This window comes from Myxine glutinosa, chromosome 8 (genome assembly GCF_964187855.1).
Source record: "Myxine glutinosa chromosome 8, kmMyxGlut1.1, whole genome shotgun sequence".
Taxonomy (NCBI): domain Eukaryota; kingdom Metazoa; phylum Chordata; class Myxini; order Myxiniformes; family Myxinidae; genus Myxine; species Myxine glutinosa.
In genome coordinates, this window is record NC_136268.1 from 4339676 (window position 1) to 4367034 (window position 27359).

General features: G+C 45.9%; 1 protein-coding gene across 5 annotated transcripts in view; it reads right to left on the minus strand.

Moving 5' to 3' along the window:
• The window catches only part of GAS2 (growth arrest specific 2), a 129179-nt gene that overhangs the window by 37783 nt on the left and 64037 nt on the right, over positions 1-27359 (minus strand). For all 5 annotated transcript variants that reach the window (XM_068124005.2, XM_068124006.2, XM_068124009.2 and 2 more), the window contains one exon: positions 21003-21124. In XM_068124005.2, coding sequence (XP_067980106.1) covers positions 21003-21124 — 122 coding nt within the window. The remainder of the gene's footprint in view (positions 1-21002; positions 21125-27359) is intronic.

Consider the following 27359-nt stretch of genomic DNA (forward strand, 5'->3'; position numbering starts at 1 on the left):
GTATTAGTGATCTGTAAGAGGTAAGTACACCTGTATTAGTGATCTGTAAGAGGTAAGTACGCCTGTATTAGGGATCTGTCAGAGGTAAGTATGCCTGTATTAGGGATTTGTCAGAGGTAAGTACGCCTGTATTAGGGATTTGTCAGAGGTAAGTACGCCTGTATTAGGGATCTGTCAGAGGTAAGTACGCCTGTATTAGGGATCTGTCAGCGGTAAGTACGCCTGTATTAGTGATCTGTAAGAGGTAAGCACGCCTGTATTAGGGATCTGTCAGAGGTAAGTACGCCTGTATTAGGGATTTGTCAGAGGTAAGTACACCTGTATTAGGGATCTGTCAGCGGTAAGTACGCCTGTATTAGGGATCTGTCAGTGGTAAGTACACCTGCATTAGGGATCTGCCAGCGGTAAGTAGGCCTGGATTAGGGATCTGTCAGCGGTAAGTACGCCTGTATTAGGGATCTGTCAGAGGTAACTACGCCTGTATTAAGGATCTGTCAGAGGTAAGTACGCCTGTATTAGGGATTTCTCAGAGGTAAGTATGCCTGTATTAGGGATCTGTCAGTGGTAAGTACATACACCTGTATTAGGGATCTGTCAGAGGTAAGTACGCCTGTATTAGGGATCTGTCAGAGGTAAGTACGCCTGTATTAGTGATCTGTCAGAGGTAAGTACACCTGTATTAGGGATCTGTCAGAGGAAAGTATTCCTGTATTAGGGATCTGTCAGCGGTAAGTCAACCTGCATTTTAAGGATCTGTCAGCGGTAAGTAGGCCTGTATTAGTGATCTGTCAGAGGTAAGTAGGCCTGTATTAGGGATCTGTCAGCGGTAAGTATGCCTGTATTAGGGATCTGTCAGCGGTAAGTAGGCCTGTATTAGGGATCTGTCAGCGGTAAGTACGCCTGTATTAGGGATCTGTCAGCGGTAAGTATGCCTGTATTAGTGATCTGTCAGCGGTAAGTATGCCTGTATTAGGGATCTGTCAGCGGTAAGTCGACCTGTATTTTAAGGATCTGTCAGCGGTAAGTAGGCCTGTATTAGGGATCTGTCAGCGGTAAGTACGCCTGTATTAGGGATCTGTCAGCGGTAAGTAGGCCTGTATTAGGGATCTGTCAGCGGTAAGTCCACCTGTATTAGGGATCTGTCAGCGGTAAGTACGCCTGTATTAGTGATCTGTAAGAGATAAGTACGCCTGTATTAGGGATCTGTCAGAGGTAAGTACGCCTGTATTAGGGATTTGTCAGAGGTAAGTACGCCTGTATTAGGGATCTGTCAGCGGTAAGTACGCCTGTATTAGGGATCTGTCAGCGGTAAGTACACCTGTATTACTGATCTGTCAGCGGTAAGTCCACCTGTATTAGGGATCTGTCAGAGGTAAGTACGCCTGTATTAGGGATTTGTCAGAGGTAAGTACGCCTGTATTAGGGATCTGTCAGCGGTAAGTACGCCTGTATTAGGGATCTGTCAGCGGTAAGTACACCTGTATTACTGATCTGTCAGCGGTAAGTCCACCTGTATTAGGGATCTGTCAGCGGTAAGTACGCCTGTATTAGGGATCTGTCAGAGGTAAGTACGCCTGTATTAGGGATCTGTCAGCGGTAAGTACGCCTGTATTAGGGATCTGTCAGCGATAAGTAAGCATGTATTAGGGATCTGCCAGCAGTAAGTAGGCCTGTATTAGGGATCTGTCAGCGGTAAGTACGCCTGTATTAGGGATCTGTCAGCGGTAAGTACACCTGTATTTGGGATCTGTCAGCAGTAAGTATGCCTGTATTAGGGATCTGTCAGCGGTAAGTACACCCGTATTAGGGATCTGTCAGAGGTAAGTAGGCCTGTATTCGGGATCTGTCAGCGGTAAGTACGCCTGTATTAGTGATCTGTCAGCGGTAAGTATGCCTGTATTTGGGATCTGTCGGAGGTAAGTACACCTATATTAGGGATCTGTCAGAGGTAAGTACGCCTGTATTAGAGATCTGTCGGAGGTAAGTACGCCTGCATTAGGGATCTGTCGGAGGTAAGTACGCCTGTATTAGGGATCTGTCAGAGGTAAGTACACCTGTTAATATGGATCTGTCAGAGGTAAGTACACCTATATTAGGGATCTGTCAGCTGTAAGTTGTATGATAAAATATGCACTAAGGAGGTCGTGTTTGTACACCTTAAAGTCGAACAGGGTAAGGTTGTGTCGTGAAAAACCTCCTGTACAGGCGATGGAGGACTTGAGCATAAAGGCACCAGGAGAGCGCTTTGCACTTAAATGGACATCATCACGGGCCGTTTGGCCAAAGACAGCAGGCCATGGCAGTGTAAAAAGTTCCAGAGGGCCCTGCCTGCTTTAACGAGGGGCAGGTGAATGGGACCTCTGGCGACACCCAGAGGCACGGGGGCCAGTGAATGGGACCAACCGCATGCTTGAGAGACGGTCAGTGGGGCTCAAAAGTCGCGTCCGTGTGTGCGTGCGGACAGATAACCGGTGGGATTCTTATTTGAGATTGTGGACCCAACACCTCACTGCTTCACCGTTCCCAGCGAAGGACCGATTCTAGAGAATGTGAACGTCATCGCACCTCATTGCCATAGTCTCGTCTCACGTACCAAGCCGCACTTAATCCTGTTCCACAACAGCCTGTACGACACCATCGTTCTGCAGCAGAGACCAGTTCGTGTCTCCTCAAATCCTTATCTATTTTCTTCACTTTTGGTGCTGGTTTGAGTTCAGTATTTTGGCGTGACAGCGGGATTTCATTTGGTTCTTTCTTGTAACAAGTGCGTGTGCTCCTATTCATTTGTATTTCAACCGCCTGGATCATTCGATTATTATTTATTGGCATTTTATCCTTGCTGAGCTACTGAATACGGTGCATGTTAAATATAAAACCACCTTTAGAGGCCATTTCTCCCCGCAAAGCGGGGGTTGGCCTTTTTCGGGAACCGTGGTTGTTGTTGTTTTTCGGTCCCCTTTTTGAAGCAATGTTTTACGGCCGGATGCCCTTCCTGACGCCAACCCTTTTTGCCGCCTTTAACGACAAACAGGGAATTACCAGTGAACTGGTACTCAATTAGCCGACCTCGGAAGGATGACAGGCTGAGTCAACTGGCGTTAATTCAGTGATCGACCAGGATTCGAACCCAGGATCCCAGGATCCTAAGCCGGCACCCTAGCCGCTAGCCCAACACCAGGGTCTTAAATAAACCATTTTATTTGCAAGAAGCATTTTCCCACCTCTTACATTTGCGCACGCCTGGACCAAACAGCAGAATTAGGAGACATTTTCTAATTAACGTAGATTTTTGGACTCCCAGCTCAGAGGGTCTGTGTGTGCATGTACAGACTTGGCATTTAAAATGGAATATTTTTTTGTGGGGGTGAACTTACTTTTCAAGATGACTTAGAACCAAAAGTTCATTGGAATTATGTTGAAATTATTCTAGATTTTGTTAATGTGACCTTTAAAAGTAACAAAAACCACATTTGACATTTCGAAGCAAATAAATTGATCCTTGAAAGTGATGGAAACTGATATCGAACTCAATTCACGGACAGTACTGTGTTAAACTTCTGTGCGTTTTCCAGAAGTATCTCTTTATTTTGCACATTAGCCAAAAAATTTTTCAACAGAAACAAAAGTTAAATTATGACTGGGATTACGGAGAGTAAAATTACAGTTCAGTACTTCATGTAACCCACATGAGCATTCAGGAGAGCACGTACACGTTGAGGCATGCTGTTCACGAGATTTGCCAAGGTTTGGACAGGAATCGCTTGCCATGCAGTTACAATAGCCTGCTTGTCCAAATTGTCGATTTGACGCGTTAATTCTGCCCACATGTTCTTTATCGGATTCATATCCAGGGACATGGCAGGCCACTCCATATGCTCTACACCACGGTCAGCAAGAAAGTGTTGGATCATGCGAGCACGATGAGGCCATGCATTGTCATCTTGGAAGACAAAGTTTCCTCGAAAGGCTGCACGAACAAATGGAAGCAATGTTTCTTCCAGAATGGCCCTGTGCTTGAACTGGTTCAGGTTTCCATTCAGAACAACCAGGTCAGTTTTTCCCCCTGCATGAAAAGCAGCCCAAACGGTCACCCCACCACCTCCAGCTTGGACTATTGGCACTATACAATCTTCGTTGTAGGCTTCATGCACTTGTCTGCGCATTCGGACGTGGCCATCTTGACGATAGACCAGAAATCTAGACTCGTCACTGAACATCACGTGATTCCAGTGTCCTGTCTGCCATTGACGGTGCTCTCTGGCCCTCTGCAATCGGCGCTGGCGGTGTTGTCTGGTCAGACGTGGCTTTCTCAGGGGACGCCTGGCACGATAGCCTGCTTGAACCAGTCGTTGGTTGACTAGCCTTCTGGATACAGGCACATTTGTCAGTTGCTGCCACTCAGCCCTAAGCCAATTAGCTGACTTGGTATGGCCATTGCGGACTAACCGGTGCAGCTGGCGATCATCCCTCCTTGTGGTTCTGCGGGGATGTCCTGGCCTCGGTATTGGAGTAGGGACACCCCTCTGAGCATTTCGTTTCAGGATTTTTGACACCTGACCTTGAGTGATGCCATACTGCCAAGCAATAGCACGCTGTTTCATGCCGGAATTTCGTAAAGCCACCACTAAATGACAAACAGCATTGTCGAGTTGACGGACCATCTCCAGGGGAAGCGGCAATAACTTTTGTAGACGTGCAGCAGTTGTTTTCCACTAATACAGAACGCAACAACCCTTATATACCCGATTGTGAAGCCAATAGTCAAATGTACCTGTCCGTACATTTTGTCACGCCACCTGTGATATAATCCTGTTATTGACTTCTTGCTGAGACAGACAATCAGTGACATGGTTCTTTTAACAAAGAAATCACCGAAGCATAAAAGAAACTCACAAGATTGATATACCGAGTTCAGAAAGTTAACCCAAGTCAAGAAAAAAAAAAATTCCATATTAAATGCCAAGTCTGTATATTGGGAGAAACGGGGCCTTCAGAAAGTATTCACACCCCTTGACATTTTTCACATTTGTTGTTACAGCCTGAATTTCAAATGGATTACATCAAGATGTTTTTTTGTCAACTGATCTACACATAATACCCCATAATGTCAAAATGGAATATATATTTTTAGAAATCTTTACAAAATCAATAAAAATGAAAAGCTGAAATGTCTTGAGCCAACAGGTATTCAACCCCTTTGCTATAACACTCCAAATTGAGCTCAGGTGCATCCAATTTCCTTTGATCATTCTTGAGATGTCTCTACAACCTGATTGGAATCTACCTGTGGCCAATTCAATTGACTGGACATGATTTAGAAAAGAAACATACCTTTCTATATGAGGTCCCACAGTTGATAGTGCATGTTAGAGCAGAAACTCTACCATGAGGTCCAATAAACTGTCCGTAGAACTCCGAGATAGAATTCTGAGGAGGCATAGATCTGGTGAAGGGTACAAAACAATTTCTAGAGTGTTGAAAGTTCCCAAGAGCACAATGAGCTCCATCATTGGCAAATGTAAATAATCTGGAAAGATCCAGACTCTTCCTAGAGCTGGCTGGCCGACCGAACAGAGCAAATGAGCAAGAAGAACCTTGATCATGGAGGAGACCAATAACTCAATGACCACTCTGCCAGAACTACAGAGTTCCTTGGCTGTGATGGGAGAACTTGTCGGAACTGTCTCTGCAGCACTTAACAAATCTAGGCTTTATGGGAGAGTGGCCAGATGGAAGCCACTCCTGAGAAAAAGGCACATGACTGCTCACCTGAAGTTTACAAAAAGGCATGTGGAAGACTCAGAGCATGAGGAAAAGGACTCTGTGGTTTGATGAAATGAAAATTGAATCCTTTGGCCTGAATGCAAAGTGCTAGCCTCCAATAACCGAGCTCATCACCCATCGAACACCATCCCTACCGTGAAGCATGGTTGTGACAGCATCATGATATGGGGATGCTTTTCAGTGGCAGGGACTGGGAGACTTGTAAAGATAGAGGGAACAATGAATGGAGCGAAAATACATGCAAATCCTTGAGGAGAACCTGCTTCAGTGAAAAAATATGTTAGACTAGGAGAAAGATTTATATTACAACAGGACAAGGACCCCAAGCATACAGCCAAAGCAACACTGCAATAGCTTCAGAACAAGAACGCGAAAGTCCAGGCCCAGCCAAAGACCAGACTTGAATCCCATTGAGAATCTGTGGAAAGACTTGATGATCGCTGTTTATCGACGCTCCCCATTCAACTTGACTGAGCTTGAGCAAATATGCAAGGAAGAATGGGAGAAACTCCCCAAATCCAGATGCGCAAAGCTGACACAGACATACCCAAGAAGACTCAAAACTATAATCGCTGCCATTGGCGCTTCGACGAAGTATTCACTCAAGGGGTTAAATACTTATGTAAATTAGATATTTCTGCATTTCATTTTTAATTATTGTGCAAAAAAATTTAAAGCAAAATTCCACTTTCACGTAAGCAACCATTAATGTGTAGATCAGTGACAAAAAAATCTCAATTTAATCTATTATAAAATCAGGCTGTAACACAAGCCAAGGGGTGTGAATACTTTCTGAAGGAACCGTGCAAGCTGAGTTCCTTATATTATAGGCACGCCACATCTTCATGATGTTTCCATACAATCCTTATATTACTGTATAAAATAAATCTGTTAAGAATTATATATATTACACAACTGTTGTGAGTCTGTGTGACTCGGTGAGTCTGTTGCCCTGAAACAACTTGCTTTCGTCTCCTGGAAAGCAAATCCAACGGAAGGAAATCTCATTTCCTTTCACAAAGCCCGAAACAAGTGTGTGTCCACCCTCAGGAGAGCCAGGAAACAATATCTCACCATTCTCAAGACCGAACTCTCTTATCTGTCTCCCTCTTCCAAATCCTGGTGGCGTCTGGTCAAATCTGTTTCTGGTGTTTGTTCCCCCTCCATCCCCTCCCTCACCTCAAACGGCTTTACGGCTGACTCCGCACGTGAAAAAGCTGAATGCCTCAACTCTGTGTTTGCCTCTAAATCTTGTGTCCCAAACCCATCCCTCTCTGTACCCACCGTACCCAGTCGTACCCAGCTGCTCCTGGACTCTGTGTCCTTTCCTCCTGACAAGGTGGAAAAGTTTCTGTCAACCCTCGACTCTGATTCTGCAACTGGTCCTGACGGCATCAGCCCACGGGTCCTAAAATCGTGTTCTTCTGCTCATTCACTCCCTCTTTCTGTTCTCTTCACCCTCTCTTTTGCTCAAGGTCATCTGCCATCTGCTTGGAAATCAGCCAACATCACCGCTTTGCACAAAAAAGGTGCAAAAACAGATACCAGCAACTACAGACCAATCAGCCTTCTCCCAATTATCAGCAAAGTCATGGCATCCATCATTGCTTCAGATATTAAATCTTTCCTCTTCTCCAATGGCTTGATCTCTGATCATCAATTTGGTTTCAGACCTGGTCACTCTACTCTGGACATGCTGCTTCTGCTTTCTCAACAATGGATGGAGGTCCTCAACGCCAAACAGGAAATTAGAGCTGTCTCCCTTGACATTTCACGTGCCTTCGATACGGTCTGGCACCCTGCTCTGCTCTTCAAACTCTCCTCCTTTGGTATCCATGGAAATCTCCATGCATGGCTGGCGGACTTCCTCTCTGGTCGTAGTCAACGTGTGGCCCTGAATGGGTTTCTCTCATCTCCTCTTCCTGTTCAGGCTGGAGTTCCCCAAGGTAGTGTTCTGGGCCCTGTGCTTTTTCTGGTCTTCATCAATGATCTCTCTGACTCTCTTGAAAATCCTCTCTATCTCTTTGCTGACGACTCTACTCTCTGTCGCTCCATTCCTCATCCCTCAGATCGGCAGTCTGCAGCCTCCTCACTCTCTGCAGACCTGGACAAAATCACAGACTGGTCAAACAAGTGGAACATGTCTTTCAATCCTGACAAATCTCACACTCTTACAATGTCTCTCCGAAAGGACCGACTGGACAACCCTCCCATCTACTTTCTCAACAATCCTCTCCAAGAAGTTCTGTCGCTCAAGCTTTTGGGTCTCACTATCTGCCATGATCTTTCTTGGGAAAACCACATTTCCAAGCTGGCCTCCAAAGCCAGTCGCCGACTGGGCATCCTCCGTCGTGCGAAGTCCTTCCTTGGCACACCTGAGCTCCTCACCACATACAAGGCTTTCATCCGCAGCTCAATGGAATACTGTTCCCCCCTCTGGGCTGGTGCTCCTGCCTCACACCTTGCTCGGCTTCACGCTGTTGAGGCCAAAGCTTTCAGAATCATTGGAATCTCCTGCGATGTAGTCAACGCCGAGGGCCTTTCACTCACTCACCGCAGGCAGGTTGGTGGTCTTTCTGTCTTCTACCGACTCCTCTCCGGCCTTGCTCCCCCAGCTCTATCTGTGCTCTGTCCCCCCAATATTCCTTCAGGTCGCACAAGATCTGCCTGCAACCCTCTTATGGTTAAACTGCCAAAGTCTAGGCTCTCTGCTCACCTTCACTCTTTCATTCCCCTTTTCTCCCGCCTCTGGAACAAACTCCCCCACTCCCTTCAATCCCACTCCTCCCTCCAGGTCTTTAAAACAGCTGTTCACCACCATCTCTTATCTTCCCCCATCGAAAACCTTGATCTTTTCTACCCCCGGTAATTCACCCCAGAGTCCTTGCAGTGTTCATATGTTTTAATCCTCTCCCACCTCCCCCCAAGTCCTCCCGATGTCCCTGCTCTCAAATGTTGTGTTTGTGTCCTTCCCCTTCTTCCCCCTCTCTTTTGTGTCCTCCCCCCTCTCTCCCCATCTTGTCTGCCGCTCCCCTTGTTTTTTGTGTTTTGTGTGTCGGTTTGTCTTTTTGTGTCATTAATGTTTGCTCTTTCACGAGCCTCGATCTTGTATACAAAAAAAAAAAAAAAAAAAAAATACATAATGAAATGGCTGCTATATTTTCAACATGGTGACAAGCGTGGTAATAAATAATATACAGGTGCAAATATATACTTCTATTCATTGAAAAGTAAATAACATAAAAACTTTTGAGTGTGAGCTGAAATTATATAAACGAAAGTTGTGAGCCTCTCATTTATAGAATTTTTTTTATCTCCCCCAATAAATCCTTGGCTGATTAACTTGAAAACCCAAGTAGAAATACCACATGTTGGGTTGATTAAATTTGTTTTTCAAGAAATATCCTTGTATTATATGTAAAATTGCAACGATCATCCACAAAGTGCACCAATCTCTATCCATCCAGGTAAAATTGTACTGATCTCTACAAAGTGGTGTTTCTCCCCCATTTCCCCAGATAGATTGTCAAATTTCAACTCGTTATTTTATCGTCCATGCGTTATTGTTTTGATTATAGTTACTTTTGGTTTGAATTTCCTGTAACTTGTAATTATTTAATCGTGTTCTGCTCCTCGTGTGCGGCCTTGTAGTTGTACCCCCGTCGGTGTTTGTTATCTTAATCGTGTTTTGCTTGGCTCTTAGTTTTTTTCCCTTCTACCCCGAACATAATACTCTGTCTAACGTTCTAAATCCCCATCTCCCCCCCCCCCCCCACCCCCAAAAACCAAACAAACAAAAAAAAAACCAAAAACATTTATTTTCCTTTCTCCACGTGTACTGTTGACTCATCCTGTATTTTCTGTCCAGGTGTGCTGTTCGCCCCGCCCCCATTAACTCTTTGCCATCCACCGTTTGCCCTTCACGTGACTCGTGGTGGTCCCTCTCGGCTCTCCCCCCGTTGGTATTTTTGTGCACATAAGATTGTTCACGGTTCTGTTTAAATATTATTTAAATATGTATAACCTTTCCCCTTCAGTGTTTTACTCAGTGGTATTTTACAACACGCTGTTTTTCTTCCTATTTAAAAGGCTTTTCTCAATTTCCTCTCCAACTCATTCCACCTCAAAAAAAAGAAATTCAATATCTTATACGTCTCCCTCACTACATGGTCTAAATTCACATTCATTCCATCCCTCCTCCATCATTCTGAACCAGATTGCTAACTTGAAAATCACAACAAACCCAATTTGTTTTCAATGTTCGTCTTTCATTAATCATCCACTTTCTAAACTCCCCTCTTGCCCCTCCCATCCAAATCCCTCCCCTTGCACCTACACTCCTAAACTCCCCCCTTGCCCCGCCACTCTTAAACTCCCCCCCTACCCCTCCACTCCTGAACTCCCCCCTTGCCCTTCCACTCCTGAACTCCCCCCTTGCCCTTCCCCTCCTAAACTCCCCCCTCACTCCTCCCCTTCAAAACTCCCCCCTCACTCCTCCCCTTCAAAACTCCCCCCCAACCCCTCCCATTCAAATCTCCCCCCATACCATTCCTCTCCAATTCTCCCTCCTTCCCCCTCCTCCTCAAAGCTGCCTCCTCCCCACTTCGTCTCCCTTCTATCTCATACCTCCACCCCCCCCCAACCTTCTTCTTTCCTCTGCCCCCCCTCAAACAACCCCTCTCTGTGCCTCATCCCTTCACCTTCAAACCTTTCATCCTCCTCATCCTTCCCTTTCTTGGAACTCTTCTGCAATCGCTGACACACTAACAACTGCTCTCCCTACCTCCCCCTCTCATCCTTCATCTTACCCTACTCCTCCCCTCCCCTGTCCTGTACCCGATGCTCCCCCTCTCTCTTCATTAACGGTATGGACCTCAAACATCCGGGGCCTTCGCTCAAACCTGACTGATCTCTTCATACAGGTTGCTTCTGACAATCCAGACTTGATCTGCTTAACAGAGACTTTCCTCCTTCAAGATGTCTCCGATTCCTTAATATCTCTTCCTGGTTACTCCCTCCTCCGGTATGATAGACCTGAGCCTCGGCCTGGTGGTGGGGTGGCTATCTTTATCAAAAACTCTCTTCCTCACTCTCCTTGCACTGCCCTCTCTCCTCCGCACCCCCAGGAGTACCTCTGGCTACGGCTTCCTCTCCGCTCCCACCTTTTGTTCATATGTGTTCTGTACCGTCCCCCAAACAGTGATGACTCCATCTACATTTCACTGTCTGACAACATGGACCAACTTCTATCCACTCATCCCAACTCTCTCTTCCTCATATGTGGTGACTTCAATTGTCATCATGCCACCTGGTTGGGTGTGGGTTCCTCTCTCACCAGTCATGGCACCTCAGCAAAGGACTTCTGTGACTCACTGGGATTGACACAATCTGTCAATTTCCCGACCCGGATCTCAGCCAATGGAGTATCTTCTCTTCTAGACTTGGTTATGACTAACTTCCCTGCTAATGTCTGCTGCTCTTCTTCTGCTCCAATCGGTTCTTCTGATCATGTGCTTGTCAAAGTGGACATCTCTCTGGCCATTCTCAGAGAGCCTCCTCAGCGTCGACGAATCTGGCATTTCACTCAGGCCGACTGGGACGGTCTTCAAGCAGCCATCAATCGTCTGGATTGGTCTCCCATCTCCACTGCCTCTGACATCAATTCTTCCTGGGAATTCTTCCAAAGCAAACTGATCTCTCTCATGCACAGATTTATCCCATCTCGCCTTCAGTTGTCTTACCCTTCCTCCCGTCCATGGTACACTGAATCTTGTGGTGAGGCAGTTGCCCTGAAACAACTTGCCTTTGCCTCTTGGAAGGCTAATCCAACTGAAGGAAATCTCAGTTCCTTCCACCAAGCTCGGAACAAGTGTGTGTCTACCCTCAGGAGTGCCAGGAAGCACTATCTCTCCTCACTCAAGAATGAACTCTCAAACCTGTCTCCTTCCTCCAAATCCTGGTGGCGTCTGGTCAAATCCGTTTCTGGTGTTTGTTCCCCCTCCATCCCCTCCCTTACCTCAAATGGCCACACAGTTGACATCGCACGTGACAAAGCCGAATGCCTCAACTCTGTGTTTGCCTCAAAATCCTTAGTCCCAAACCCATCTCTCTCTGTTCCCACCTTTCCCAGTCGAACCAAACTGCTCCTGGACTCTGTGACCTTCTCTCCTGACAAGGTGGAGGAGTTTTTGTCAAACCTCGACTCTGATTCTGCAACTGGACCAGATGGCATCAGCCCACGGGTCCTAAAATCCTGCTCTGCCGCTCTATCTCACCCTCTCTCTGTTCTTTTCACCCTATCTTTTGCTCAAGGTCATCTGCCAGCATCCTGGAAATCAGCAAACATTACCGCTTTACACAAAAAAGGTGCAAAAACAGATCCTTGCAACTACAGACCAATCAGCCTGCTCCCAATTATCAGCAAAGTCATGGAATCCATCATTGCTTCGGATATGAAATCTTTCCTCTTCTCCAATGGCTTGATCTCTGATCATCAATTTGGTTTCAGACCAGGTCACTCTACTCTGGACATGCTGCTTCTGCTGTCTCAACAATGGATGGAGGTCCTCAATGCCAAACAGGAAATCAGAGCTGTCTCCCTTGACATATCACGTGCCTTCGATACGGTCTGGCACCCAGCTCTGCTCACCAAACTCTCCTCCTATGGTATCCATGGAAATCTCCATGCATGGCTTGCGGACTTCCTCTCTGGTCGTAGTCAACGTGTGGCCCTGAATGGATTTCTCTCATCTCCCCTTCCCGTTCAGGCTGGAGTTCCCCAAGGCAGTGTGCTGGGCCCTGTGCTTTTTCTGGTCTTTATCAATGATCTCTCCGACTCTCTGGAAAATCCTCTGTATCTCTTTGCTGATGACTCCACTCTCTGCCGCTCCATTCCTCTTCCCTCAGATCGGCAGTCTGCAGCCTCCTCACTCTCTGAAGACCTGGACAAAATCACAGACTGGTCAAACATGTGGAACATGTCTTTCAATCCTGACAAATCTCACACTCTTACGATGTCTCTCTGAAAAGATCGACTGGACAACCCTCCCATCTACTTTCTCAACAATCCTCTCCAAGAAGTTCTGTCGCTCAAGCTTTTGGGTCTCACCATCTGCCATGATCTTTCTTGGGAAAACCACATTTCCAAGCTGGCCTCCAAAGCCAGTCGCCGACTGGGCATCCTCCGTCGTGCGAAGTCCTTCCTAGGCACACCTGAGCTCCTCACCACATACAAGGCTTTCATCCGCAGCTCAATGGAATACTGTTCTCCCCTATGGGCTGGTGCTCCTGCCTCACACCTGGCTCGGCTTCACGCTGTTGAATCCAAAGCTTTCAGAATCATTGGAATCTCCCGCGATGAAGCTATCTCTGAGGGCCTTTCACTCACTCACCGCAGGCAGGTAGGTGGTCTTTCTGTCTTCTACCGACTCCTCTCCGGCCTTGCTCCCCCAGCTCTCTCTGTGCTCTGTCCCCCAAATATTCCTACAGGTCGCACAAGATCTGCCAGCCACCCTCTGATGGTTAAACTGCCGAAATCTCGGCTCTCTGCTCACCTTCACTCTTTCATTCCTCTTTTCTCCCGCCTCTGGAACAAACTCCCACACTCACTTCAATCACACTCCTCCCTCCAGGTCTTCAAAACAGCTGTTCACCACCATCTCTTATCTTCCCCCATCCAAAACCTTGATCTTTTCTACCCCCACTAATTCACCCCAGATCCACCTTGTTTGAAATTCCAACTTCTTTCCTGGAAGTCTTGGCAGTGTCCATATGTTTTATACCTCTCCCACCCCCCCCCCCCCCCTTCCCATGCCTCCCCCCCAAAGCCCTCTCCCTCCCACAGTTCTCTCGATGTCTCCATGTCTCTCGGTCCCTGCTCTCAAATGTTGTGTTTGTGTCCTTCCCCCTCTCTCCCCATCTTGTCTACCGCTCCCGATGTTATTTGTTTTGTGTGTCTGTTTGTCTTTCTGTGTGATTAATGTTCGCTCTTTCACGAGCCTCGATCTTGTATACAAAAAAGAAAAAAAAGAAAAAAAAAAAAAAGTGCACCGATCTCTATCCCTACAAGTAAAATTGCACCGATCTCTACAAAGTGCACCGATCTCTACAAAGTGCACCGATCTCTACAAAGTGCACCGATCTCTACAAAGTGCACCGATCTCTTTCCCTACAAGTAAAATTGCACTGATCTCTACAAAATGCACCGATCTCTATCCCTACAAGTAAAATTGCACTGATCTCTACAAAGTGCACCAATCTCTATTCCTACAGGTAAAATTGCACTAATCTCTACAAAGTGCACCGATCTCTATCCCTACAAGTAAAATTGCACTGATCTCTACAAAGTGCACCGATCTCTATCCCTACAAGTAAAATTGCACTGATCTCTACAAAGTGCACCGATCTCTACAAAGTGCACCAATCTCTATCCCGACAAGTAAAATTGCACTGATCTCTACAAAGTGCACCGATCTCTATCCCTACAAGTAAAATTGCACTGATCTCTACAAAGTGCACCGATCTCTATCCCGACAAGTAAAATTGCACTGATCTCCACAAAGTGCACCAATCTCTATCCCGACAAGTAAAATTGCACTGATCTCTACAAAGTGCACCGATCTCTATCCCTACAAGTAAAATTGCACTGATCTCTACAAAGTGCACCGATCTCTATCCCTACAAGTAAAATTGCACCGATCTCTACAAAGTGCACCAATCTCTACAAAGTGCACCGATCTCTACCCCGATAAGTAAAATTGCACCGATCTCTATCCCTACAGGTAAAATTGCACCGATCTCTACAAAGTGCACCGATCTCTATCCCTACAAGTAAAATTGCACCGATCTCTACAAAGTGCACCAATCTCTATCCCTTCAGGTAAAATTGCACCGATCTCTATCCCTCCAGGTAAAATTGCACCGATCTCTACAAATTGCACCGATCTCTATCCCTACAAGTAAAATTGCACCGATCTCTATCCCTATCGGTAAAAGTGCATCCATCTCTAATCCTACAGGTAAATGCACCGAACTCTATCCCGACAGGTCAAAGTGCACCGATCTCTATCCCTGCAGGTCAAAGTGCACTGATCTATATCCCTGTAGGTCAAAGTGCACCGATCTCTACCCCTACAGGTCAAAGTGCACCGATCTCTATCCCTGCAGGTCAAAGTGCACCGATCTCTATCCCTACAGGTCAAAGTGCACCGATCTCTATCCCTACCGGTCAAAGTGCACTGATCTCTATCCCTACAGGTAAAATTGCACCGATCTCTACAAAGTGCACCAATCTCTATCCCTAGAGGTCAAAGTGCACCGATCTCTATCCCTACAGGTCAAAGTGCACCAATCTCTATCCCTACAGGTCAAAGTGCACCGATCTCTATCCCTACAGGTCAAAGTGCACCAATCTCTATCTCTACAGGTAAAATTGCACCGATCTCTACAAAGTGCACCAATCTCTATCCCTATAAGTCAAAGTGCACCGATCTCTATGCCTACAGGTCAAAGTGCACCGATCTCTATCCCTACAGGTCAAAGTGCACCGATCTCTATCCCTACAGGTCAATGTGCACCGATCTCTATCCCTACAGGTCAAAGTGCACAAATCTCTATCCCGACAGGTCAAAGTCAACCAATCTCTTTCCCCACAGGTCAAAGTGCACAAATCTCCACCAAGGTCTTTGTCCTGCATGTGATTTGCATGTCAGCTCCACCACTGAGCATTATATCAATGTCAGTAAATAAATAACAATCAAGGGAGGAGAGAGAGGGGGATAAAAGTAGTAGATGCCTTCATAAGCACGAATGAGGTTTTTCACATTTTTTTTTTCCACATACAGTTAAAAACATTTTCCACATTTCAGCCATTTATGGTCTCCCATAAAAGGCTTTGGCAATAACTCAACGACCAACTATTGATCCTCTTCGTGACGTCATGGTTGTTAGTTTTATATTTGTCCATCGCTGCCTCAGGCTACCTCTCATTTGTGGTTGCTGCCCAAGCATTTGGTGGTCAGACATAGAATCCAAGTGATCGTGATGTGAAAAATACGGAGACATTCACATGGTGCAGTCTTCCAGGGATTAAAAAAAAACCCCAAAAGATCCAAGGCTGAGGAGCATGATCATATAGCAAATGTAGGACATGACACAAGGAGACATCAGTGTTATTATGTTACTTAAATTACCTGGATATGAAGATAAATCTCCAAGTAATGCTGCCGAATGGGCACTTAGAAGGCAGGAAGTAACAAAAAGAGCTAGTTAAAGTACCAAGTGAATGAATAAAAGTCTGAAAACACCAATGAGAACAAAAGAACGATGTATAGAATACGTTAATGGAAGGGATGGTCAGGGATCTGTGCTAAGTCCACTATTGCTTATTCTCATTCTGGAGGAACTCACGGACGTGGTTCGAGTAGGATTTCCTTTGGGAATTTTTTTTTTTTTTTTTGTTGTATACATAGTCGAGGCTCGTGAAAGAGCTAACATTTATCAAACAAACAAATCAAACAAACAAGCAAACAAAGTATATAAAAAGGGGAGCGGTCGACAAGATGGGGAGAGAAGGGGAGGAGGCACACAAACACAACATTTGAGAGCAGGGACATCGGGAGATGTGTGGGAGGGAGAGGGCCTGGGGGGAGGCAGGATAGGTATGAAACGCAAGGACACCAAGGACTTCCAGGAAAGAAGTCAAAAGTCACCTCCAAAAAGTGGATTTGGGGTGAAATTAGCGGGGGTAGAAAAGATCAAGGTTTTGGATTGGGGAAGATAAGAGATGGTGGTGAACAGCCGTTTTAAAGACCTGGAGGGAGGAGTGGGATTGAAGAGAGTGAGGGAGTTTGTTCCAGAGGCGGGAGAAAAGAGGAATGAAGGAGTGAAGGTGAGCGGAGAGCCGAGATTTCGGCAGTTTAACCATTAGAGGGTTGCAGACAGATCTTGTGCGACCTGCAGGAATATTTGGGGGACAGAGCCCAGAGAGAGCTGGGGGAGCAAGGCCGGAGAGGAGTCGGTAGAAGACGGAAAGACCACCAACCTGCCTGCGGTGATTAAGTGAAAGGCCCTCGGAGATAGCATCATCGCGGGAGATTCCAATGATTCTGAACGCTTTGGTTTCAACAGCGTGAAGACGAGCTAGGTGTGAGGCAGGAGCACCAGCCCAGAGGGGAGAGCAGTACTCCATTGAGCTGCGGATGAAAGCCTTGTATGTGGTGAGGAGCTCAGGTGTGCCAAGGAAGGACTTCGCACGACGGAGGATGCCCAGTCGGCGACTGGCTTTGGAGGCCAGCTTGCAAATGTGGTTTTCCCAGGAAAGATCATGGCAGATAGTGAGACCCAAAAGCTTGAGTGACAGAACTTCTTGGAGAGGATTATTCAGAAAGTAGATGGGAGGGTTGTCCAGTCGGTCGTTTCGGAGAGACATCGTAAGAGTGTGAGATTTATCAGGATTGAAAGACATGTTCCACTTGTTTGCCCAGTCTGTGATTTTGTCCAGGTCTGCAGAGAGTGAGGAGGCTGCAGACTGCCGATCTGAGGGATGAGGAATGGAGCGGCAGAGAGTGGAGTCATCAGCAAAGAGATAGAGAGGATTTTCAAGAGAGTCAGAGAGATCATTGATGAAGACCAGAAAAAGCACAGGGCCGAGACCACTGCCTTGGGGAACTCCAGCCTGAACAGGAAGAGGAGATGAGAGAAACCCATTCAGGGCCACACGTTGACTACGACTAGAGAGGAAGTCCGCCAGCCATGCGTGGAGATTTCCATGGATACCAAAGGAGGAGAGTTTGGTGAGCAGAGCATGGTGCCAGACCGTATCGAAGGCACGTGATATGTCGAGGGAGACAGCTCTGATTTCCTGTTTGGCATTGAGGACCTCCATCCATTGTTGAGACAGCAGAAGCAGCATGTTCAGAGTAGAGTGACCTGGTCTGAAACCAAATTGATGATCAGAGATCAAGCCATTGGAGAAGAGGAAATATTTCATATCTGAAGCAATGATGGATTCCATGACTTTGCTGATAATTGGGAGAAGGCTCCTATTCTAGGTTATATGCGGATGATTTAGTCTCGACAGTTGAAACAGAGTAACAAGCGAAGATGATGTTTAGGAGATCAAAATGGAAGGAGGCAATGGAGAACAAGAGGGAGAATTGCTTTGTAATCCATGTCCCCTAACAAGTTTCAGTTCAATATGTTAACGGGTAATGGGGAAAAGTCTGGAAAACTGACCCATGTATAATATGTGATGTCCAAAAAATCCCAAAAAGTCCAAAATTTCTAAGTCCAAAAAGGCCATAACTCCATGGAAAATTGGTGAAATTCCCCGAAACTCAAACTTGTTATGTAACTTATCATAATAAAGCCCGATAGAATACCAAGTTCCAGTTGAATATGTTGAGAAGAAGAAGACCACTCCTTTTGCAAACCTCCAAATGCATAGGGCTGCTGAAGCAGTTTCCGAAGATATTGGGCACACTCCTGGGTGGGTCGCCACTCTGTCACTGGATATGCAAATGGCTCATTCTTCCCAGTAAACTGGTACTCATTTTGCCAACCTCAGAAGGATGGCAGGCTGAGTCCTTCCAGAATATGTTAAAGGGTATAGAAAAAAGTGCAGAAAACCACAGGTGGGATGGACAGACAGTGATGGACAGACAGAGATGGAGAGACAGAGATGGAGAGACAGAGATGGAGAGCAAACCTGTAGTCTCATCCTGGTATGGAACTAATAAAGGTGGAATTACTTTTGACACAAAATCCATTGCAGCCCCTCCCAACTGCTACCCATGCTACCCAACTACCCTCCCTCCCCTTTCCCTCAACTCTACATGCTTCCCCATCTCCTCTTTCATCTCAAATTTCCTTCACACCTTTAATGTCTCTCACACTCACACACTCAAACAGATGGTCATCGTTCTAAGGAGGCATTGGGTAAAGAACTGCCAGAGGAAAACCTTTTCAGCACCTGTTGTTGATATAGTAATTCAAATTTAAATGTCAGCAATGCTCAACCACATTAGATCTTTATTAACAAATCTATATATATAAAACACAGTTTGTGTGTGTGTGTGTGTGTGTGTGTGTGTGTGTGTGTGTGTGTGTGTGTGTGTGTGTGTAATGTTACCGATTGACTCCTAAACGGAGAGGCTTACGTGCTTGATATTTGACATAGACATGGCCATTGAGGGTGGGACGAACATGGCCGAACTCAAAATATTTGACGATCCATATTTTTTATTCATATTTACCTCAGCGCATTTCAGCGAAGTACCCGCTAATCTCAGCCGGTTCCAGAGCAGCTCGCTGATTCGCTCAGAGCGATCACGTGATGTTCCATTTCCGCCGCCAGACTGATTCGCTCAGAGCGATCACGTGATGTTCCATCCCGTCACACGTCACACGTTTTTTCACCTTTTATGCGATCAGGTGTTTTGTATCGATTTTGTGCGATATGAATTAAATGTCTTTGAAACAGCTGTGAAACGTCTTTCCACAACCCTTCCGTAACCGATTGGAGCAGTTTATTGCCGCACAAAACGAGATCCGCGAAGCGAGTTGGTCGAGTCGTGCTGACCAAGATGGCGACACGGCGGCTTCACTTTTCACGGAGTATGAGCGTTCTATATATTTTCAATTCAGTGCGCCCGTGATTGTGGCATAGACATGACCATTGGGCCTTCACGGTGTAATTTGTGCGAGGCTTTTGTCCGAGTGAGCTTGAGTCGAGAGGGCGAATGTACGGGTTGGGAATGTACGGGTCTCCCTTCCCCCGCCCGGCAACGCCGGTACTGGAGGACGTCACAGGATCGGTGAGTCTCCAAAATCCGCTTCGTGCTGTTGTGAATATGCAGGACTATGTCCGATTGTTGTGCTGCTCTCCGACCATGAGAACTGCAACGTCATTGTTGACTGGCCATCCCCTTCCCTCCCCCTTCCCCCTCCCCCTCCCTTTCGCCCTCCCCCTCCCTTTCGCCCTCCCCCCTCCCCTCCACCCTACCCCCTCCCCTTCTCCCCTCCCCCTCCCTTTTCCCCCTCCCCTCCCCCACCCTTCTCCCCTCCCCCCCCTCTTCTCCCCTCCCCCCCCCGTCCCCCTCCCCCCTCCCCCCACCCCTCCCCCCTTTTCCCCCTCCACCCTTTTCCCCCTCCCCTCCCCCCCCTCTTCTCCCCTCCCCCCCCGTTCCCCTCCCATCCCTCACCCTCCCCATCCCCCCCCTCTTCCCTCCCCCTGCAACCCTCCCCCCTTTGGCCCCTCCCTCCTCCCTCCCCCCTCTCCCACCCCTCCCCCTCCCCCCTTCCCCCCTCCCATCCCTCACCCTCCCCATCCCCCCCTCTTCTCCCCTCTCCCCCTCCCCTCCCCCCCCCGTTCCCCTCCCCTCCCCTCCCCCGCCCGGCAATGCCGGGTACTTCTGCTAGTATACTATATGGGATAGACAGTTGTAATTGGCACTGAAGACTTGAGCCAATCAAATGCTCTTAAAGATAGAAATCGAAGAGTGGCTTCATGATCTTATAGAACACACGCATTTTCAGATTACACCGGATACACCGTACAAGGATGCCCGATGTTGTTCACTAGAAACTCCATCGCCTGTGGAGCAGCAAGTCTAATAATTTTGCTCAACAGTGAGATTAGAAAAGCAAATAAATCAGCAAATTTAAATAATTTTTATCATTCATTCACCGATTCCAAATTTGTAGGCGACATGCAAAACGCACAGGTACTTTCGGACAATTACTTAAGGTACAACTACTACCACTACAGCCCCAATTATTTCCACCTTTTTGTGGGGTCAGCTGAGGAACGTGGTGGGTCCAAGTGTTTCACGAACCGGTTGGCCATGCCTGACGTTTGACTTAGTTCAGGGTATGGCAATAATTACCCTACTCTTCAGGAAAAACACATTTTGATATTAAACATGCATCAACCAATGGTAGAAGATGGAACACCTGACGTAACGTCCATCTGAGGGACAGAGGACTTGGTGAAGCACCAAACCACCAGTTTATAGTCAGGTCAGAAATCAACCTGGAGCTGACAACTCACAGGTAAGTGCCATTAAATTTGCGACATCCTGTCAATCATAAAGGATCAACACGCTCTCAACAAGCAAAAATCAGTGTGGTCAAGTTAATGCGATAGTAAAGGCAGCGCACAAGGTGATGACAGCCTTTCAATGTCATCATGATCTTGAGAAGTGTGAGTGTTGAGGTACCTTGGTGATATTATCAATATTGTTGTATTGCTTGGCCTTTGCCTGAAGAAATGCCCCAAGACGGCAAAGAATCACGCCATTGTCGAGACTCTCCATCAGGGTCTCAACGTGCAGCTCCATCCCTTAAGAAAAGCAAAGAACGAGTCAGACAATGATTGGCACAACACACATTTGGTGATTCATCTTCTTTCAATTTTGCACAATTACTTTCACAAAAAAGATTTGCACAAATTTACATATTAGAGAACCAGCCAAAATGTAATATTAAAAACTAGAACAATGTGACTGTGTCGCCAATATGCCTTTGCGTAGTCCCACAACAGGTAGATGCCCGTGTTCACAGTCCAAAAAAATTAATAAGTTTGATTTAAACACCTTCAGCTGTTTTCAAGTATCACATTTTCACCAGCCATGACAGGTTTCACATCAATCGGTGAAGCGGTTTCAGAAGGGATATTTCTTAATATCGGCTTTCAAGCCAATATGGTTGCCACACCATGTGGCATATGACCTTATAAAATGTACACTCTGCATATGTATGGGTAGGGGATCACGTTTGTGAAGTTTCGTGTTTATCGGATAAGGTTCATTTTTCCATCCAAGATGGCTGCCAAACCACGTGACTTACGATGTCATCATTTTCAAAATATATCCACCAATGGTGTTCGATGAAATTTGTAAAATTCTCGCATCGATATGGTAAGCAGTTTCAGAGATATAATTATTTAATATTTTCCTTCAATACAATATGGCTGCCACACCATGTGACCAATGATGTTTTTGTGATCATCTTTTAATCTCCATGCCTAGTCAATGATACACATAAAGTAAAGAGTCAATCAATTTGGTGGTTTCGGAGAAGATGTATTTTTTAGAAAGGTTTTAGGTTAAATCAAATATGGCTGCCAGACCATGTGACCTATGATGTCAGAAATTTAACATTTCAATACAAATGGGTCATAGATCATGTGCATGCAATTTCAGAATTTTAAGATAAGGAATTCGATTAAAACATTTTAGGCTGGTATACCACTTCACCTATGATGTCATTATTATCATGCTTTTGTTCCCTATTGGGAGTACTTGACAATGTGCCAAGTTTCAAATTTTTCCATTCAGCCGTTTCCAAGAAATATTTTTTAAATCATTTGCGTTTATTCCAAGATGGCTACCATGACCTATGCCGTCACAATTATGATTTAAAAAAACATTTTGCATGGTTGTCACCCGACCCTGAAAGTTTCGTCTCAATCGGACATGTGGTTGCTGAGAAAAATGAGGTTTAGCCCAGACGGACGTATGGACAGGACGGACGGACAACCCGAAAACATAATGCCTCCGGTCACCTTCGGGGACGAAGGCATAAAATAATCAATATTGCTTCAAATAAAGAAATAAACTTTCATCACCCATCTAACACCATCCCTACTGTGAAGCATGGTGGTGGCAGCATCATGCTATGGGGATGCTTTTCAGCGGCAGGGACTGGGAGACTTGTGAGGATAGAGGGAACAATGAATGGAGCCAAATACAGGCAAATCCTTGAGAAGAACCTGCTTCAGAGTGCAAAAGACCTTAGACTATGGGGAAGATTTATATTCCAACAGGACAATGACCCCAAGCAACACTGGAATGGCTTCAGAACAAGAACGTGAAAGTCCTTAAATGGCCCAGCCAAAGCCCAGACTTGAATCCCATTGAGAATCTGTGGAAAGACTTGAAGATTTCTGTTCACTGACGCTCCCCATCCAACTTGACAGAGCTTGATCAAGTCTGGAAGGAAGAATGGGAGAAACTCCCCAAATCCAAATGTGCAAAGCTGATACAGACATACCCAAGAAGACTAAGAGAGCTGTAATTGCTACCAAAGGCGCTTCTATGAAGTATTTACTTTGGAGGTTGAATACTTAGATAGATTACATATTTCTGTATTTCGATTCTTAACTATTTAGTATAATTTTTTTTTTATTCCACTTTGACATTATGGGGTATTATGTGTAATCAATGACAAAACATTTCAATGTAATGCATTTTAAATTCAGGCTGTAATGCAACAAAATGTGAAAAAGTCAAGGGGTGTGAATACTTTCTGAAGGCACCGTGCCAGTTCCTCCATACAATCCTTATATTACTGTATAAAATAAATCAGTTAAGAAGACCAAGTGAAACGGCCGCTATAATTTCAACATGTTGACGAATGTAGTAATAAGCAATATACAAGCACAAAAGTTCAAAACCAAAAATCAGCATGTAAGAACCACATCCTGGTTGAACTAAGATGACAAAAATGGCATAAAACATCGATCTATTTGGCAGCCTCTGAAGTATCCTGCACATTCTCCAAGTCATGTGCTCCAGCTCGGTGAATCATCATTGTTTGTGATGTATCTGGAAGGAAGATCTGAACAAAATCCAGGCAGAACAGGTGCTAAGTGGAGTTGACAAGGGATTACGATTACAAATGTGTAAATGGGTACAATGAATTGGATGACTAATTCCCCTTCCTATAACCTGGGCATTCCAGACTTATTCTTGTGGGAATTCAGGACACATTCAGCATTCCTCAACATAACATGAGATTGCTGAAAGGGGACGATGGAGCGGAGTGGGTTACTTGTGAAATTCCTGTTATTGTTTACAGGAGTGTCATACTGGAGTGATTGTGATGTCTGTGAGAGGGGTAAAAAAGGTGAAAGTGCTGTCAATGTTTGTTCATTCATCAACCTACAACCCCTCATCCCCAAAACAATAAAAATAAAAATAAATAATGAAAATAAATAAAAACTTGTGAGCTGTATATATTTAAAAAAAATAAAAAAATGAACCTCGCTAGAGTTTGAGATATATACAGGGCGTTTCAAAAAGATTGATACAACTTTGACTTCATACCATTTCTTTGTTTTTTGACCTATACCGTTTTCCTTTTCAGGGTTTGGTGGTGTTATCGTGGTATTTGTTGCCTGGGATTTCTAGCTCCGTAGCTCAACTATGCCATTGACAGTGAAGCAGAAGACAAAAGTGGTGGCTTTGTGGTATGAGACTAAATCAACAACCACAACAACATTTTCTGGGGGGCAGAACCACATGAGGAAATCACTGAGAGGTACCTGAAAGGGCCTAAGGTCACATGCTTCTGCACATTCAATGCCAGATGGGGAATGCTAGGGCCTTACTGGTTTGAGAGTGACAACAGCAGGACGGTGACGATCAACCATGAGCGCCACCGGGCCGTGCTCCATAAATTCAATAATGATCTCGCCCAAAATGTCACCCCAAACCAGCTGAGCATAACCTAGTTTATGCAGGATGGTGCACCCCTGCATACAGCTGGTGACACAATCACTTTCCTGCAGCAGCTCTTCAGAAACACCCTCATTAACCCTGGGTACCGCTCTGTCTACGTCAACCGCCCTGCCACACTGGATGATCTGAAGCAGGAGGTGTCAGACTACCTCCAGGCAGTGCCACATGAGACCTACAGGTCAATTAGACAGAACTTTGGTCTGAGAACAGAACAGAACAGAACTGAGTCAGGATCAATGCCTGTCTGAACCGCAGAGGGGCACACATCGAGAACGTCAATTACAAGGATTTTGCGTAAATGCCAATTTCAGACCTTGGGCTCTCACTAACTCTAGCAGTGATTTATTGCAATAGCAATCAGTGATAGAAAATACCATGTCATAAGCTTTCAAGAAATGTTTGGTTCACGTTCCTAAGGATTCTGTTTCTTTGTAAATAAAAATTTAAAGTTGTATCACCCTTTTTGAAACACCCTGTATACACAAAAAGAGTATATTTAATAAACAGGAATAAATACTTGCATGGGGCTAGTGTGAAAAACCTCTGACTCAACCAGAGACACAAACTCAAGGACCTCATCAGGAACGTGGCAACAGCCTTAGCTATTGAGTCTTTGGGAAATTTCTCCCACTAACACTGCAATCTTTGGTCATTCATGACCCAACTCCACCATCCCTAAACACTAATAATAATAACTAGCCGAAACCCGTGGAACATCCACGGAAGGGAGGATGCACGGTGTATGGATATAGAGTGTACCATTATGGATGGCATAGGGGATTTGCTTGTCCGAGTAAGAGTTAGGAAGAAAGATGAGAATGAAGAGTGCATATATGAACAACGATCGCCGACACCGGCACAAATGCATGCTCTGGATTGTCCACTCAGTGGACGGCTTGCTTTCGCCTTCGCCTGTCCAATCAGCGGACGGCTTGCTTCGCCTTCGCCCAGCAGACGCCAATACGATGGCGTCGTAAGATGGCGTCGTATCGGCAGTTAATCGGATGCTTTTGGGCCCCAACGTCGGCTAATTCAGATTTTTTGAGTATGGTTGTACGTGATAAACAAAGAGCGCGGTTCGTAGATCGTGAAGCCATTAGTGCCGTGGGCATCGGGTCACTGGGTGCGGCGTAAAAGGGATAACAAAGTCGAGTCCTTACGCTATTATTATATAGATAATAATAATAATAATAATAATAATAATAATAAGAATAAGAATAATACCGAAAGTCTAAGAGCGGCGTAGCCGGGCTTGTTTGATACTTTAGTTGAAGAGCTCTTTCACTCGCTCTTTCACTCCCTCTCTCTGTTCTCTTCACCCAATCTTTTGCTCAAGGTCATCTGCCATCTGCTTGGAAATCTGCCAACATCACCGCTTTGCACAAAAAAGGTGCAAAAACAGATCCCAGCAACTACAGACCAATCAGCCTTCTCCCAATTATCAGCAAAGTCATGGAATCCATCATTGCTTCAGATATGGAACCTTTCCTCTTCTCCAATGGCTTGATCTCTGATCATCAATTTGGTTTCAGACCTGGTCACTCTACTCTGGACATGCTGCCTCTGCTTTCTCAACAATGGATGGAGGTCCTCAATGCCAAACAGGAAATTAGAGCTGTCTCCCTTGACATATCACGTGCCTTCGATACGGTCTGGCACCCCGCTCTGCTCACCAAACTCTCCTCTTTTGGTATCCATGGAAATCTCCACGCATGGCTGGCGGACTTCCTCTCTAGTCGTAGTCAACGTGTGGCCCTGAATGGGTTTCTCTCATCTCCTCTTCCGGTTCAGGCTGGAGTTCCCCAAGGTAGTGTTCTGGGCCCTGTGCTTTTTCTGGTCTTCATCAATGATCTCTCTGACTCTCTTGAAAATCCCCTCCATCTCTTTGCTGATGACTCTACTCTCTGTCGCTCCATTCTTCATCCCTTAGATCGGCAGTCTGCAGCCTCCTCACTCTCTGCAGACCTGGACAAAATCACAGACTGGGAAAACAAGTGGAACATGTCTTTCAATCCTGACAAATCTCACACTCTTACGAGGTCTCTCCGAAAAGACCGACTGGACAACCCTCCCATCCACTTTCTGAATAATCCTCTCCAAGAAGTTCTGTCACTCAAGCTTTTGGGTCTCACTATCTGCCATGAGCTTTCCTGGGAAAACCACATTTCAAATCTGGCCTCCAAAGCCAGTCGCCGACTGGGCATCCTCCGTCGGGCGAAGTCCTTCCTTGGCACACCTGAGCTCCTCACCACATACAAGCCTTTCATCCGCAGCTCAATGGAATACTGCTCTCCCCTCTGGGCTGGTGCTCCTGCCTCACACCTAGCTCGTCTTCACGCTGTTGAAACCAAAGCATTCAGAATCATTGGAATCTCCCGCGATGAAGCTAACTCCAAGGGCCTCTCACTCACTCACCGCAGGCAGGTTGGTGGTCTTTCCGTCTTCTACCGACTCCTCTCTGGCCTTGCCCCCCCAGCTCTCTCTGGGGTCTGTCCCGCAAATATTCCTACAGGTCGCACAAGATCTGCCTGCAACCCTCTTATGGTTAAACTGCCAAAATCAAGACTCTCTGCTCACCTTCACTCCTTCATTCCTCTTTTCTCCCACCTCTGGAACAAACTCCCTCACTCTCTTCAATCCCACTCCACCCTCCAGGTCTTTAAAACAGCTGTTCACCACCATTTCTTATCTTCCCCCATCCAAAACCTTGATCTTTTCTACCCCCGCTAATTTCACCCCAATTCCACTTTTTTGAAATACCAACTTCTGTCCTCGAAGTCCTTGGTGTCCTTGTGTTTTATACTTCTCGCACCCCCCCCCCTTCCCACGCCTCCTCCCCCCCACATATCTCCCTGCTCTCAAATGTTGTGTTTGTGTGCTTCCCCTTCTCTCCCCATCTTGTCTTCCGCTCCCTCTTTTTTAGATTTTGTTTGTCTGGTTGATTTGTTTGTGAAGTAAATGTTAGCTCTTTCATGAGCCTCGATTCAATATACAAAAAAAAGAAAGAAAAAAAAGAGGATAGTACGACCTGGGTGGAAATACCAGTTGAATGAA